The sequence below is a fragment of the Sardina pilchardus genome, chromosome 3, assembly GCF_963854185.1.
Source record: "Sardina pilchardus chromosome 3, fSarPil1.1, whole genome shotgun sequence".
NCBI lineage: Eukaryota > Metazoa > Chordata > Actinopteri > Clupeiformes > Clupeidae > Sardina > Sardina pilchardus.
In genome coordinates, this window is record NC_084996.1 from 3,932,152 (window position 1) to 3,949,363 (window position 17,212).

At 44.4% G+C, this 17,212-nt stretch overlaps 2 protein-coding genes across 4 annotated transcripts in view; one reads left to right on the forward strand and one right to left on the reverse strand.

Moving 5' to 3' along the window:
- The window catches only part of mmd2a (monocyte to macrophage differentiation-associated 2a), a 19,459-nt gene extending 12,465 nt beyond the window's left edge, over window positions 1-6,994 (forward strand). The window contains exons 1-7 of one of the 2 annotated variants that reach the window (XM_062531412.1): window positions 747-764; window positions 859-940; window positions 2,235-2,395; window positions 3,952-4,026; window positions 4,307-4,408; window positions 4,789-4,858; window positions 5,169-6,994. In XM_062531412.1, coding sequence (XP_062387396.1) covers window positions 863-940; window positions 2,235-2,395; window positions 3,952-4,026; window positions 4,307-4,408; window positions 4,789-4,858; window positions 5,169-5,372 — 690 coding nt within the window. In that variant the 5' untranslated portion in view covers window positions 747-764; window positions 859-862 and the 3' untranslated portion in view covers window positions 5,373-6,994. Of the gene's footprint in view, window positions 1-746; window positions 765-858; window positions 941-2,234; window positions 2,396-3,951; window positions 4,027-4,306; window positions 4,409-4,788; window positions 4,859-5,168 lie in introns of those variants that run through there. The other variant, XM_062531411.1, reaches the window with a different exon arrangement.
- On the reverse strand, window positions 6,469-16,519 carry ap5z1 (adaptor related protein complex 5 subunit zeta 1). 2 transcript variants are annotated; one of them, XM_062531379.1, is made up of 18 exons: window positions 16,386-16,519; window positions 15,998-16,138; window positions 15,726-15,912; window positions 15,503-15,647; window positions 15,212-15,324; window positions 14,657-14,825; window positions 14,470-14,505; window positions 13,704-13,844; window positions 13,427-13,464; window positions 12,949-13,111; window positions 12,403-12,581; window positions 11,797-11,939; window positions 10,758-10,907; window positions 10,402-10,513; window positions 10,186-10,283; window positions 9,542-9,674; window positions 9,069-9,283; window positions 6,469-7,559 (listed from the first exon to the last, which is right to left on the reverse strand). In XM_062531379.1, exons 1-18 carry the CDS (start codon window positions 16,424-16,426, stop codon window positions 7,289-7,291), a joined length of 2,475 nt encoding a protein of 824 aa, XP_062387363.1. In that variant the 5' UTR covers window positions 16,427-16,519; the 3' UTR covers window positions 6,469-7,288. The 2 variants fall into 2 exon arrangements, with proteins under 2 accessions (XP_062387363.1, XP_062387364.1); XM_062531380.1 differs by lacking the exon at window positions 14,470-14,505 and having other exon boundaries at window positions 16,386-16,441.
- Window positions 16,520-17,212: the final 693 nt, after the last annotated feature.

Below are 17,212 nucleotides of genomic sequence, written 5' to 3' on the forward strand. Positions count from 1 at the left end.
AAAACGGCCGGTAATTCTTAAATAACGTGATGTGGATCAGAAAGATTTTGAAGCTGTGCCACAGCCAAAAAAGAGCTGATAAAGAGCCTTGATAGCCTTGGGTAATGAACTAAATATTTATTCTTTTTTCCCCCAATCCTAAAACTACCTGTTTATTCCTGCCCCTTGATGTTCTTTTCACATAAAACCAGTCTCATTTTATTGTCGATACAGGGTGCGGAAATACCAAGTGCCCTTTAAATGGAGAGGAATTCACTGCCTCTCCCTGCTGGTGGCCTCAGTCATGCAAGTCAAATCACCCACTAAACCACAGGGACCAGTCAGACTAACAATTAGTTGTGTGTGAGGCAGGGATATGTCCATACAGGTTGGTAAACGGCAACACTGTTCTTTCCCTACTACGTCTTACATGAATGACAAGTCAAATACAACACAAACACACACACACACGCACACACACACACACACTTCAGCAGACCGGCTCGATAGATTAAATTCAGCCTTGTCAGTGACAGTGTACTGTGTGCAGCTGTTGCTGCAGCTACAGGCTTAGTGCTTCCTCTCCTCTTCACCCACTGCTGATGTGATTACTCTCTCTAAGCCGAACTGATTGATGTCCAGGGGCTACACGTCAGTCCACACCAGAACCCGTCTTAATGATCTGGACGGGATCTGAATGGGAGGGCTCCACATGGACACGGAAACCTTTTAGCTATGAAACTGGAGTGGTGTAGGGGATGTGATGCTCAACACAGGTGTTTCAGGTTTTGAGACAAACCAAAACTGTGTCATCATTTCATCATTAATATGAAGTCCACAAACATAATTTGCGATGTTCTGTTTGATGTCTTTTTTCAGATTCATGAACAGTAGAGTTCCCCCCACCAAGAGGTATCAGCCCACAGAATACGAGCATGCTGCCAACTGTGCCACCCATGGGGTAGGTATGGTGATAAAGGGACTTTTCTTCGCCACTTTCTTTAACCTCAGTGGGGTTTCTGTGGTCTACAGAGTTAAACTGAAACTGAAAACTAAACTGCCGTAACACAGTAACTGTAACAAAAAGGGGATGGGCATTGTTATTTCAGTTAAAGACACAGCAACTGTCACACACGGATATGCTTTCACCTGCAAAAAAACCCCCCATTATCTGCATTGTGTGTTTTCTGCATATTATCTGCATATGTTTTAGTTATCTTGACTTTCCTACGATGCTGGTGTTTTTTTCCCTGGGTCTTCTTTGCTTCTTCTTTACAGTAATAGACCTCTCACCGCTGAGAGATCCCCCCCCCCCCCCCCTTTTTTTATGAGCGTGTTCCTGTGGTCTTGCAGAAGTGGTGCTGTTTGGATAACATCCTGTGCAGGCTGATCCCCGCTCGTTACAACAGCACATCTGGCAGGCCTGCTCAAAGCCCAGGCTAGCGTGGAAGCGCCCGCGCGTCCACGCACCAGAGATAAAATCCTCTCTGACCTCTTTACTAAACACACTAATACCACCGTGTATGCTGTTGCCACGTTTTTTTGTTTTTTTTTCCAAAGGAATCTAACATATTTTCACAGTCAGATAGCGTGTTGCTCTGCTTTCCTTAAGTCTTTCCTGAGGAGAGTTGTGTCAGTCCACATACTGTAGATGCTGTGTACTATATGGTGCTGTCGCCTGCATCTCCTCCCTTAGTTCTTCACAGGCTGATAGCAGAATCTGTGGAAGTCATTAGGCACCATTCACATTAGAGCCAGTGATCTGACAGCTCCGGCTATGTTTGCCACCCACAGTGGGAGGTAAAAATCTGTAACCTTCCCAGGGCACTGTGAGCATTGACAGATGAATGTTTGATCTCGCAGACTCAGAGTGACAGATGGACAGAAGGAACCGGCAGAGGGCCCTTAGGTTTAATCTGAACCGCAGGCTTTGCCAGTCAATCAGTCTTCTGCTTCGCCTTGACCTGATGCAAAGCGAGTTACCCAATTTGTAAAACGTGCTTGAGTGCCGCGGGGACCCTCAGTGCCTGGGGAGGGATTTATTTACCGGAAAAAGGAGGATGACTTAATTTTTTCGTCTGATAGCTGATGAATCAAAGTGCTGTGGCTAAATGATAATGCAAAGAGCAGATAATCATTTCCCCCCGCTGCTTGCTGATAGGTCTCTGAATGTGCTAATGTGGATCTCTCTCTCTCTCTCTCTCTCTCTCTCTCTCTCTCTCTCTCTCTCTCGCTCTCCCTCTCACTCCACTCAGCTTTGGATAATTCCTAGCATCCTGGGTGGGACTCTGCTCTACTTTCAGTCAGATGACCACTGGAAGTCCGTCACAGCCTGGATGTATGGTAGCGGGCTGTCCTGCTTGTTCATCATGTCGACCATGTTCCACACCATATCCTGGAAGAAAAGTCACCTCAGGTTTGTACACTGAAAGAGACAAACAAACATTACACTTAAGGAGGCTCAGCAGATGTTGTACTCGTCCTTCCTACAGTAATTCTTCGTCAGATAAGGGCTATTCATGATGATGTATCCTGCTGTAGATAACAGTCAGGTTTCAACCTTCTGTTCCCACCCTCTGGGAAGCAAAATAAGCACACAGTCCCTTACTCATTATAAATTGCCCTAGATATCATGAGTACTAATGAGTTTGTGTGTTTGTGAGTGTATGTGTGTTTATGTTAGTGTGTAGAGTGCTGTAAGAGTCATGGAAATGTACTTAAAGTGGAAAATCTACTTTATTTGAGTGGAAATATACTCTTGTCTCATTCGTGGAACAAAATGTGTCAAGAACTGCACCAAATACCACCTGAGGTATTTAAGCCAAGATACATACTTTTGCCTGACAGCATGTTCTTTGTTTACTGTACACACAAGATAGAGTCAGGTGACACCTTTTCCCTTATAGACATTAGATCCTGGTAGGTTATTAACATGAGACTTAGATGTCAAAGCAAGTGCTGACACAAATGCAAATGATAGGATATGCAAATATGTTGGTGGAAGATAAACAAACTCTGGCAGTTGGAGTTATTTGATGTGTGGCCTTCCGCGACATGTTCCGTTGTTCCACTACAATGTCTGGTGTTGTCAGTTCCATTGATTACAGTGCCAGCTAATTGTTGAAACAGACGCTCTGTGAACAGAACATTTCAGTTACATGCCTTGTTGTGTAGCCTCCATGTTAGTCTCTGCTGACAAAGTAATTGTCTTCCTGCAGCTCTGGCCTCTGCAGTGGGCACATAGGAACTTCATTTTTCAAGTAGGCTGTTAGCCGAAAATGCATGCAAAGACTGCTGCTGCAGTGATCAGAACGAAGAAAAACAGTTGAAGGGATTTTAAAATAGTGGGACTGAATTGGAAGAATAAAAAAATATTCATAGTCATAGTTAGAATAAAAAAAATTAGCAACCCCAAAGTACATGTATCACAGTAAAATGTAATCAAATAAACTTAAAAAACAGAGAACGGTGGCAATAGATAAGCACAAGCTCCCTCCATAGGGTTACCTCAACTGTCTCTCCAAATAGTTGTTGTGCATCAGTCATCCTGCAGGTCTAATGACTCATCTGGACATGACATTTCATGTCTAATTCACTTATTCAGGTCTGCAGGAACTGCTGATGTTGGTCAACAAAATTCAAAAGGTAACTCACGCGGCATGGAATGATTCAGAACTAATTTGAATACGCCGTCATTCAATCTGTAGATATGATTCCATGGCAGAGACTTAACTGTAGGAAGGAGAATGCATGAGGACATAGACCATGTTATGTGTTTTAACACTTTCACTCTTCTTTTTGTGAAAGTGACACTTTGTCCTATCAGACTCATGCACACTTAACCCAGTGTTTTGTTTTGTTTCATTCGGACTCTCGGGAGTGCTGGGGAGGCTTAGAACAACAGAGCTCCTTTCTGTGCTTGATGAAAGGTTGGCATGGCTCTCCTGAACCCCTTTGTCCTTGTTTTGACAGGGCTATGGAGCAGCGCTTTCACATGTGCGACCGGATGGCTATCTACTTCTTCATCGCTGCTTCCTATGCCCCCTGGTGAGAGCAGGATGCATGTTCAGTCCACAGCATCGCGTCCCACATGCCGCCTATGATCCCAGTGTTATTTTATTTTCGTCCAGCAGCTTATTTCCCTAAATCCATTAAAAAACCATCCATTACTTATAATGAGGTTTCTTTTTTTTCTGATTGCTGTTGAAGTACGGTATTAGGGCTGGAAGTAGACCCTTAAAATGGCATTAGACTGGCCCTGACCTGGTCCCCAGGCTGTGTTGTGGGTTTGTTAATGGGGTGTGTGGTGTGCTGTGCTGTTTGTCAGGCTCAACCTAAGAGAGCTGGGGCCCTGGGCTGCCCACATGCGCTGGGTGGTGTGGATCATGGCGTGCCTCGGCTCCGCCTACGTCTTCTTCTTTCACGAGAGGTTAGAAACCCCCGTCAAGCCGTCACCTTCTCATCATCATATTCTTGAGTCTTAAGAGATGTTCACCGTGTACAATGCAGCGTACGGCACTCAATCCCTTTCTACACAAAGAGCTCTTTGTTGCAAAATGGGTCCTGTGGGATCGAACAGATTCATTTACAGCTTCCTTTTAAGTTATACAATGAATCCCCCATCAAAGGGCTCAAACTAAAACCTTTTAAGGACTCTCAAGAAAGAACAAAGAAGCTTAATGCATTTATTTTGTGAATAATTACATTAATTGTGGTGAAAACACAACATTTCCAACAAAGATAATCCAGGCAACAGCACACACAGTATAAAACTCATTCTGATATTTTTTCCTGTTATGTATTTTTTAGGTATAAGATTTTAGAGCTTCTCTGCTACGTCACCATGGGTGTCGTCCCTGCCTTGGTGTTGTTATCCATGGTAAGTGAAACTACCTGTACTGATATTTACATTTTCTTTTCAGTTTAACATCTTAATAGTAAACATCCCCATCATTCCTGCCAAAATAAATACAAAATATATTGCTTAATTATCTACGTTAATGACAGAGTACAGCAGTTGCATAAAAGCTAATTCTAGAATCAAGTGATTCTAGATGTGAAGCTGCTCTGTCACACTGAACATCCATGGTGCACTTCAGAATCAGGGGAAACACTGCGCAGTGATGTTCTGAATGTCCACAACAAACAAGGTGAGGTCACCACTCATGTGTCCCACCCGTCCCCTGCAGGCTAACCGAGACGGCGTGATGGAACTTTCCGTGGGTGGTGTCTTCTACTGCCTTGGTGTCGTCTTCTTCAAGAGCGACGGCCTCATTCCTTTCGCCCATGCCATCTGGCACGTCTTCGTGGCTATTGGAGCGGCCATCCACTACTACGCCATCTACGCCTATCTGTACTCGACGGAGAGCGGCTACATGAAGACGTCCAGGTGACGGTCTCTCAATCTGACAGAGAACCCCCCGCCACCCCCACCCGAGAGAGATAGGGGTGCAGGGACACACTGACAGGCCACCCAGAGGCGGACAGCAGTGTGTGACAGCTGGGTTTTCTGACACACACGCCGCAAACGCTGCCTTGATGGATCTACTGGCAGCACAGTAGGTTCCTGACATCTGATCACAAGTAGCCTTATGAACCTCCAAATGATAGATGACTGGAGAGGGATAAAATACTGTGGACCACTGATTATGACTGAAATTGTTCTTCTGTCCTCGGAAAAAAAAAATCAGTTTGCTGGTAGAACTTGAGAAAATCACTGAACTTGCAGACACAATCCAATACACAGTTAAATGACTGTACTGTCGCTGCATTTTGAAGAGATTCCATTTTGAATGTGTTCTGTGTTAGATGTTAAATTATTAAGAGCCATATCAGAGATCTTTCGAAGAGATTATACTGCCTTTTTTTCTTGTAGGAAGCGATCCTCCATGCAAGTGTATGAATCAAATTTGTACTCCACTCGTGCCACCAAGGAATCATTGTGTGACATGCCGTGTCATTCTGAGGTCATACGAAACTGGTGGTCAAGTGTATTCCATCAGACTGCCCTCTTACCTTCAATAGAGAGTGTCTACTGCAGATCATCAGTTACAATTCAGATACATTGTGTAAACCGTCACTAAATATATATGCTGTACATGTGTGGGTGCATTACAGAATGGATTTGTTAAACTTCCATGACTGTATTATCTCTAATCCAGGTTAGGTGAAGACTCGCTGTTCCGATCCTGCTTTAGAGCACGTTAGCCATTACTGCAGTGTTTGTTTGCAATCGTCAGTAGTGGTGACTATGTGTTATTGAAGCACTCAGCTGCTCGTAAGTGCCATATGTGACAACTCACTCCTTTGATGACAATGATGGATCATATCCTGCACAAGTTTGTCATGTGTTTTTGACATACAGAGTAATATTGTGAATCTCCTGTTAGACGACTGACAAATATCTTTATTTTAGTTTTGCAAGGCATATAATGCCTTTTTTTTTAGTCAGCCTCTGAAAAACAAAACTGACCGACAATCAACACTATTTAGTCATTTTTATTGTTGTATGTGCGCAACATACCGCCAAGTGATACTCAGGAAACATGTGACACATTTTATCATGAAAATGTGAGTAAGTCACAGAACTTGCTCATATCAGAATGCATTCTGTGAGCATTAAAATAGTACAAGGCACATTGAGTTGTAAACAAAGGGCAGATGACTCTGCTAAATTATCATTTAATCTGATGGTTAAATCAGGAGAAAAATGTGTTCCCTCGTGATCTTATATCATGTTCATGGTGCTTGAACTTTTTCCAACATTCCAATCCAAGATGGTGTAGAACAGCTTTGTGGTCCTTTTCCATGTATCAAAGTCAAGTATGCACATACATGCACTATTAGTGCTACGACTGTTAGAACAGCTGAGGCCACTGATAAGGAGAGGAGATTAATGAGATGTGTACTGTATGTGTCCTTTGCAATTCAATGGCTGGACAATGTTTTGTGTGTTGACACCTGCAATGTATGTAATTTCAAGACAACCTGGAAATTAAAATGATTTTTAAGTGCATCGAGATTTTCTGTCATTGTAGACATCAAAAGAAAAAGGGAGGATAAAGTGCATTAATGTATGCAATTGTGGTGCGTGTGTGTGTGTGTGTGGGTGTACGTGTGTGTACAGAAAGCCACTCCAGACACTGCCGTGAGCCTTCCGAATCAGTCTCACTGTCTCAGTCCTCTGTCCCGCTGAGCTCCACTGATTGAGTGATTGATTGATTCATTGATTGACAGCTGTCAACTCTGACGCACACAGAGGCAGCTGGCCGCCTCAGTCGGTCAGTCAGTTAGTTATTCAGTCTCCCACTCAGCCCGGCAGGAAGTTGGACTGTTTGTGCAGCAGTTCGGTGATGGTCCTCATGGCGCGGGGCAGGGACGTGTTGGTGTCCCGGTGCCAGCGGGCGCTCTCGCCCAGCGCGGGCGGCGCCAGCACGAACTGGGCCACGCTGGGCAGCTTCAGCAGGTTGGTGAGCTCGTGGGCACGCGTGATGATCTCCTCCGCGTCCTCCTCGCTGTAGCACGCCAGCACGGGCTTACTGCGGGCGAACGTGCACAGCTTGGACAGGCTCAGAGACAACCTAGGGGAGGACAGGACGCACAAGGTGATTGGTCAGTGAGGGGGGGGGGGGGGGCAGAGGTATAGACACATGAACGGGACATGTGACCTCTAGGTGTGGTGAACCTGATCGGATGGGACTGACGAGATATACTATTACATGTTGACAGTAACCAAGTGCCACACATCCATTTTCAGGCCTTCTTACAACAAAGTGTAGGGTTTTAACTGTAGAGCTGAAATATTATCCCACCCACCGCAGAGTTGCTAAGCAATGACAGGTTGTAACAGAACTGAGAAACAGGAGAAAGAGAGGCCGGAGAGATGACAGGCAGCGCAGTAAGACGAAGTGAGGAGCTTGCCGGAAGGTTCCAGAATACAGGCGAGTGTTCATATGTACAGTGTTAAGACTGTGGTCTCTAGCCTAAAGCTCGAACTCGCAAATGTGCAGCACCTAAAAGTTAAAGCTGACTGTTATTTAGCAGGTGCTTTCATCCAAAGTGACCAACTGTTAGTCGGTCACATGACCACTGCTCCCCCATGGGTGCTAACATCTCTCGCTAGCACGTGTCTTAAAGTGTCCAGGGGGAGGTTTACATACTTACCACATAGCCACTGCATCCACTGGCTGACTAGACATCTTTTTTTTTTTTCAGTTGATCCAAAAGAGGAAATGTGTTGCCTCCACGAGAAGAGGCACAGCAACCATGCCTTTTTCTTCAGAGCCATTTTGCCAGTTTTTTGTGCCCAATCTGTGCACTTCTAGTAATTACCTGAACTTTTCAGAAAGTCTTCAGCCATAAAAAAACACAAATCCCCACCTCCAGAACCACCATAATGCTACACGATGTATGTATGTATGTACAGTATGTATGTATGTATATGTAAGTATGTTTTGTTTACCCTTTGTTTAACTAGGGTGAATCAGCTTGAGCCATCTCTTTTCCAACTGAGCCCTGGCCAAGAATAAATGGAGAAGCCCTAGCCATTGCATAAAACTGCACCGGCCCACAGCGCCATGTCTGGACAGGAGAAGACTCACTGCTATGGAAGCAACAGGATAAGGGAGGAGAGGAACAGTAGCCTAGAAATCTAGACGCCCCTAGCGGCAGCAAATGTAATTTGGCTGGCGGGGCAGTCTAGTCACGACCCATTGGACTTAGGAAACGGAGAAAACGGACGGCTCAATCACAGCGTGTATAGAGTCAGTGGGCGGGCTTAACATAATGGTGACTGACATACGACCAGAAGTTGCGATGGTAACGTATCCTGCTATTTGAAAACAAGAAGATGATTCGTTTAGCGTTATCCTATCGCGTGGAGGGGGAAGGTTACGCATCCTGCTACTTGAAAACAAGACCATGATTCGTCTAGCGTTATCCTATAGCGGAGAGGGAATTTGAAAGACAACTGTTTATCCCACCTCCCTCCGATTGAGCCCTGCTTACGGTGAGTTCCCCGACCCTCACCATCTTGATGTGGGACTGGCAGGTCAGGCTAGAGGAACAGGACATGGGTCCTCCACACGTACCTGGGGATGAGGTCCTGGCTGCGTGAGGCCAGCCTGGCCAGTGTGGTCATGAGGGTGGTGAGGACGTGCGGCGGGTAGGAGGGCGGGCTGGCCGACTGGCGCACCTGGGAGATCTCGAAGAGCACCGCCTCCAAGCTCTCGAAGAACGAGGTGATGAGCTCCACGGAGCAGCGTGGGTCGTGTGCCACTGACAGGTATTCACCGATGAGCCACACCTGGATAGCCACACAGACACACACAGGCACACACACACACAGACATACATACACACACACAGATACACATACACAGACACAGACCAGCTTGAAGGGTTTCTCAAATATGCCCCAGGGTTTCTATCCATAACTGAATTTGAGGATACATTTGAGAAATCCTGCCTCATCAACAATCCATCCACATCGGTCCTGAGCATCCGACCACTAGAGGCAGCAGAGGGGCTTTGATGAGGAGCTTTGTCCTCCCCCTGAACTCACCACATTGGTATAGAGCTCCTCCCTGCTGTAGATGTTGGCCGTGCTTCCAGCAAAGTCCAGCAGCTCCCGGGACTGGTCAACAATGAGAGAAGGGTGGAGCTTGCACAAGGCACGAATATGAGTGCTGAAGACCCTTTGGCAAGAGAGAGAGAGACAGACAGACAGACAGACAGACAGACAGACAGACAGATTAGTGTGCTGACACTTACCACATCCCACTGAGAAGATTGCATGACAATAGCAGTGCCAATATATTCAAGTCCAGCATTCCCAGACACCTAAGATGTACGTCAATCATTTTGGGAAAACAAACTTTGAGAAGAATTCAGTGACTCACTTCCATGACAATCAAGCAATGTTAATTTTTTTTGAGAATCCCCTTGAGGAAAAATTTTAACATTTGGACAAAACAACCCCTAGCCACTGGCAGTGATTAGACATGAACTCACTGAATTGGAATAATATGAGCTAATCATAATTTTAAGAAAGACCAAAGGGTTTGTGTGAGCATTGAAACCCGCTCTTATTTGGGGTTAAGGCATGAGTGTTTTCCTAAGCATTAAGTATAATTATATTTATTGAATAAGATACAATATGGCACTCATGGCTAGAACACAATACCTGTTCTCTCACCAGACACTTACCTGAATAGCTCAATTTTAAATTGCTTGATGTTGTAGAGCAGGCTGCTTCTTTCCAGCAGGACCTGGGTAAGCTGGTTTGTCAGCTTCTGATCAGCAAACTAAAGGGAGGTATCAAGCAAATCTATTTATTTTATGTTTACATAATATGCTTCATAATATACATTTTCTGGTATAAATGTTAAAAACATTTCTCACAATGCAAAGGCTGCCATTTACCTCAGCGACTTTGTTGAAGAAGACGTGAAGTAACACAGGGACAACTTGGGCACACTGCACGACTCGCGGACTCGCAGCCATCTCAGACAGGACCTCATGGAGCATGTTCAATCTGTGACACACAAGCAAACCTTTTCACCAAGAGCACCAGGTACAAGCAGTGATCGTAATAGTGTCATTTTACCAGCATCTAGGCCAATAGATAAAATGCCGGTACATAATAATAACAACTATCTTAACACTGTATTCAGAAACTTGACCTTTGTGTGAGATTTGCAAAACAAACTGTGAGCCATATTGCATGGGATCTTTAAAGACCTCCTCGAAAAAATATTCCCACAGGTAGTACTACTCACCTGTCTATGGTGTCCCCGGAGCCAGACTCTGGCCGGAGGATGTACAGAAAGAGGCCTCTGTAAGATGGTTGCCTGAAAGCCTCTAGAGCGCTGGCGATCTTGGAGCCATGGTCCCACAGCACACGCTCAAAGGCCTGGTAGGTGGCCGACCTGCACAATAATAGTAATAACACATTTATTCAAGCCTGAATAAAAGGCTTGGCTAATGGAAGAGCCTGCTTAGTATGCTTGCAGAGTAAAGACATGCAGAGTGACACCATTTGAGCAAGCCAAGCCCTGCCTTAGGTCACAGGTCTCTGGAGAAACATTTCCAGACTCCAGACTGTTTATCTTCGTGCTGCTGTTGTTACACTGAGAATTTCAAAACAGATCTCCCTGTAACGTCTGTTGGCTTTGGGAATGGGATGTACCCCTGCTCCAAGATTTAAAGAGACAACACAAGTTTTCAGACCACTCAAAGCTGACTATCCTTGTTTACAATTTGTCCCATTAACTGTAAAAAAATGGTCAGCAATATTTGCAGCAAAATTGGATTGAGCCCGTTCAGTGCTTTTTTGGAGCCAGAGCATGCCTGGAAATATAAAATTGGCCAGGTCCACAAAGAATGGTCCATATTTGGTCAGTTTTGGTTTCTTTCAGTGGCTTCACCTTTGGCAGTGTTTATATGGTCAATTACCATAATTCCCCACCAATTAACTGAGGTTTATACCTTGATTTTGCACGATTTCAGCTATGAGGTTAACACACAATGCCTTTCTTTTTTCCCCATTCATCTTTCTGAGCAAACCACTGATCTGATTCTGATTCATTGGGCTACTGGGCACTGCGGATAATACACGTGTGTGGTCAATACACGGTTTAGTCTTTTTTTTAATTGGCTTACAACACAGTCATACGGTTTATACACAATGTGGCTAACACAGAGAAAAATGACTGTATAACAGTTACTTGATTGCCAGGTGTTTGATGAAATCCTCTACAACTCAGAGGGGACAGCTCCAGCAGGCAGACTAGAGTGCTTGCAGTGCATTACGATTACCTCTGCTGAAGGTCCAGGGTGGCGGCCAGGCACGGCAGGTCCAGCAGAGAGTGCAGGATTTCCACAGCTGTGTCCGGGCTCATCAGAGAGGGCAGCAGCTCCACGTAGTCCGAGATGAGGGCAGGACTGTTCCAGGCCAAGAACTGACGCAGGGAGAGGAGAAACAACACAAGAAGTCATGTGAAGATTCTTGAAAATGTTTCAGTGCTCCCATCTAATGTATGTATATAAACATCTATGTCAAACACATTATTGCACAAACGCTTAAGTAACACAATGCAAAACTTCCCCTTTTCGTAAAATTTTCAATGTACTGGGCACCCGTCAAAATCCGTGCCATGGATAGGGCCATGCTCCTATCCATGACAATAGTTACGGAGGCTTGCAACAGTATTCAACAGTGAATCAATCATCACTGTTTTCTTGTTTAAAAAATATCAGCAAATTTTTTCCAAAATAGTGTTTCATTGTATCGGTGGTTGGAAAATGTCTCATTTTTCAGATTGCTACGGTTAGGCATAGATAGAATTAATTTCACCTAACTCTGTTATTCAACTGCATGAGGCAACTAGGCCACTAGGTGTAATGACTATACCCTGCACTTACCTTAAACAGGTTGGGAAAACTCTGCCTGTACAGTGGAACCCTGTCCTCGAGCACAGCCTTGTTGGCTCTGCAGAACTGGACCAACTCGTATGCCAGCGCCGGTTCGTTGAACAGCTCAGATGGGAAGCGAGAGAAGAGCTGTCTGACCACCACCTCCGAGTCCACTGCTGCCATCTCACCTGAAAACCACACGTCTCAATTGGGCATCTCATTTTTACACATGTACACTACTCACAAAGAGAGTCAGGGATAATTGGCTTTCGCTAAACTTTTCAATGAGTAGTGTATGCTCTTATGAAACTTTTGCCTGATTAAGCCTTATTTGTATTTGTCACAGATACACTGTATGAGCCAAATCCATCATTATGAACATAGACCTTTTTCATTACATGGCATAACCGTTACTATCTGGCTTCACTGATACTGAGAATATACAGTATGTTCTTGACAAATGCAAAATGAATTCCTTGTATATTCTACATCATTAGATAGTCATTCAAATCAGCAGAAGTAAATTTGACTTGGACAGCGGCTTGGAGCACTTACTGTGGTTGAGGTAGAACTGGGCGATGGGGATGAGGGCTCGGGCATAGGCCAGCTCGCCACTAATGCGGCCATAGAGGGCCTTCACGCTGGGGAAGGCTCGGTACACGTACGATGGGTCCTCTTTACAGATGATATCCATAATGGTGACTGCCTCCACTATGCACTGAGAAAACAGAATGATAGTTGTTGTGAGAAATCTTGGTAAGCATACTCCATTGAATAGGAACTGGATATTCTTTTTGTGTAGACCTTGGTTGATGTTAGACTGAGGGGTGCCAAGCTTATTGTAAATGCATCATTAAATCCATCTTTAGTTCCATACCACATTATTCCAGTGACATTTTAGTGAGTCTTCTTTTATCCTTTCATTCTGTATTTTATTTTAAGTTCTATGTGATAGAAAGTTCCACAGTAATCTCATATCGGACACTAGTATAAAGAATAAATGCACATTAGAAATGCACATAACACCTCATACCGCTTTCTGAAGTTCCGTGTCAGTCCTTTTTATCGCCTCTGCAATAAGCACAAATGATCACATTAACGACATGAGAGAGCTCTGATTAAAACATAAATACTCTAACTGCCATTAAAAGACTCAACAACAGCTCACAGCAACCTGCATTCACAGGGCACATGGACCGTTTTGTGGTCTTCTCACGCAGCAAATTGATCATGGTGCAAGCAACAGTATGGATATGTGTGAAATAAACAATATCAGCAAGGGATTCATTGGTCAGCCAGGCGTGACTCACTGCGGTCGCTCTGTTCAATGAGCCGGTGGCAGTACTCAAAGGCCTTCTCCCGGAGCCTCTCCTTCGGGGGCAGGAGCCTGCTGGACGAAGACGTGGCTGAGACCATGGACACTACTGAGCTGTCCACCTCCGACCGGTCATCTGCTCAAAACAAGAAACGTCCCCTTGTCATTCATCCTCCCTGCTGTGTGCACTTATCGTGTGTCGTGTGCGTGTGTGAACATGTGAGTGTGTGTGTGTGTGTGTGTGTGTGTGTGTGTGTGTGTGTGTGTGCACCCTTGTGTGTTTATGTCAGCATCCTAACTGTCTTGCCTTTGAACATCTACCATCCCACAGAGTTAATCTGCGCCTTCTCCTCCGGGATTCAAGGCTGGACACCCAGTGGTAGTAAATCTTATGAGTGAGTCTTTTGTCTGATTGCTAAATAGACAGCTTAAGAATTAATATGATCAGCCAGCTCCATACAAAGGTGAAACAAACATGAGGTGAGGCTTTCTGTCTTCAATCTCCACACACAGTATCTCTACCATTAATAACATGTCACAGGATCAAGATGCAATGCAAAACCTGTGACATTTATGAAGAGAATTAAGAGAATGACAGACAGGGTGTGGCATGCACACACATGCATTTTTTTTGTTCAGTCCATTTTTAGCCCTTGATTAAAATAGCAATGATCAGAGGCCCAATCTCAGAGTGTTATTTAAGTTGTGATGGCGAGAAAAACAGCACACTGTGGGCGGACGGCTTACGTTCTGCAGCTTACCTTGTACCTGTGACAGCATGATCTGACTAAGTTGGGCTAGCAAAGATAAAAATCCAACTGCATTATTTTTCTTTCATGTAAATAATAATAATAAACAACTGAAATCTTCACCAACTGTGGATCAAAGGAGACCATAAGTTCCAATAGAACCCAGTTACGTACATTACACATGGAAAACGTCATTTACCTGAATCTCCACCAGAGGTTCCTTCGGTATCGTAGGTGAGCAGCCACTTCCTGATCATGGAGAAGGCATACATGTTCATCCACTGGTCCTCCCCGAAGCTCCGACCCACACACAGAACGGTGAAGAAGTCCCCTGCCACTGCACCGTCCACCTCGGTCACTGGAACAGGCTGGTGGACAGCAGATGTTAACATAAGGTTAATTACTTCCCCCTGACACTATACACATTTAATCATTTTGAAGATGCATCATCTTGAATAACCAATAGACCAATTGTTCAGGCTTAGTGTTTATGCTTCTATTTAGGGAAATTCAGTGAAGAGTCCAGGTGGTCTGACACAGCTTTAAGGAATGGGGCTGAGTGAAGTGAGTGTTGGGGGCTCGAGTTCAGGTTTGTGTGTGGACAAGTAATGGTTATATGCAGTCCATGAACAGTTGCTGCGTTTGTGCATAACTGGGAACACAAATAATTCAAAAGTGTTTTTGTTCAGTAGGTGTGACTAATCTGAATGAACAAGTTGGAGGCCGAGAGAGGGGTGTCTAGACACAACATTACCTGTCGCGTTCTCGGCCCGCTGAAAAAGCCACCAGAGGACATGGTGGCTCCCTGCTGAATGCTGGCATACCTCAACCAGTCTACCAGCTTCCGGCTCACCAAATTTACCTGATCTGTTGGACAGTTAGTTGTGTTAATTGTGTTCAAAAGCACAGAAGCATACACATATCAAGACTACAATCAGCTATAATGTCTTATGCATCTGAAATATGTGACATTTTTGTATTCACGTTGAACAATGAAATATTGTTCTAGTGAATGAACAGGGTGGAAATGGAGTATGGTGCTTACCCTCAGTCAGAATCTCTGGAGAGTAGCTGATAAGCTTGGTGAGAATGGGAAGCGTGTGTCTACATATTTGACCGTCGGTTTGGCGGGCCTCCATGCATTTCAGCATTTGCTGACAGACGGGAGTCACATCATCTTTACCTGCAGCCTGCGTATGGACACAAATTATTAAGGTGCACATTACGCGCATGCATATGCGAGTAACAACAAGAAGGGTCAATGTTACCTGCGAAAGAACAACAGCTGCAACATAGCTGCTCGATTTGACATCCTGTTCTAGTTCGGTGAAGAGGTCCTGGATGCTCAGGGGAAGACTTTTCCGAAGAATAGACGAAAACAGGGCTTGCATCTGCTCAGGATGCGCCTTGGAAAGCAACAACATCTGCAACTTCTTCTTGAGGTCTGGTGGGAGTCTGGAATAATAGACGTTCACAAATGGTCCTATAATTCGGGCAAATAACGCGGAAGAATTTAATGCCAGCACTTTGAAAAACGTACGTTTTCGCATATTTCGTTGCTGAAACAATCAAGTTGAGCCTCTGAAGACAGTCGATGGTTTCGTTTCCATGATCTCTGTTGGAGTTGAGTAGTTTTGAAATGCGACCATAAAACTTCTGAAGCTCTTCGTCTTGTATTTCTCTGTCAAGAACAAAGTGACACCAGTGACTGAAGGGCATCATAAACATGTTTTGCTAGTATGTTAATGTTATTTTCCAGCAGTCTGACTGTCATGGGGTAGCCTGTACTTGATGACATCCAGTTAGCTAACCTGCTACCAAGATGGGAAGTAAACTAAATGTAGGCTATCTAACAGTTAGATTCTAACTTGATGTGAGAAGTGTCCTCTTTAACATTCACAATTTAAAATGAACAATGCATAGCCTACCTTGCCTGTTTCAGCAGACTCTCAGAGCCAGTTGAATACATTTTCCTCGACACCTTTTGAAATCCAAAACAGAAACATTGATTCCATTCATAAATATGTCCGACTACAAATCACGTGCTATTTCTTGGGTTCCGGCTGACCCTGCTCATGTTTCTCACACATTTGGGGAAGTTTGACTAGAACGAAGCATCATGTAGTTAACACGACCAGTCTATCAATAATTAGTATAATAATTATACAATTTCCCACAATAACTAAGCGCTTTGGTAAATGTCACAATATGACGTTGAGTTTAAAACTGAATGGCTTTCCTTAACTCTGGCGACATCTAGCGGTCATTTCACAAGATCAAGTTGACGGGCAGATGTTGCTGATCGGATCAGTGGCATTCATCAAGGGACTTGCAATATTGATCTGCGTATGTTGCTGATCGAATCATAACCGGACTCCGCATTGAAGAAGAATGATCAAAGATTTTTTCGGTATTTGTTGGATACTATTAGTGTGAAGGGGGTGGGTCTGGTAGTGGTAGGCCAGATATTCTGGTTCTGGAGGTCCCATATGGGCCTATAAATGAAACCCCGATAAAGGAAGGTGCCTGATTGGCAGTGAAATGCCCAAAAGTTGCTTTATCTCGTATTCTCTGGCAGGTGTAACTAAGGTGTCAACTTTGGATTTTGCGTCACTTACTGTGGATTGACTCAAACATTTCTCCACATTCATCAGATAACCAATTAGCAAATACGCCAAGCTAAACAGCTGTAGGAATGGTTCTTCATGACCCAAGTGAAGTGACTTTATTAAATGTCAATGGGGGAGGGAAGACA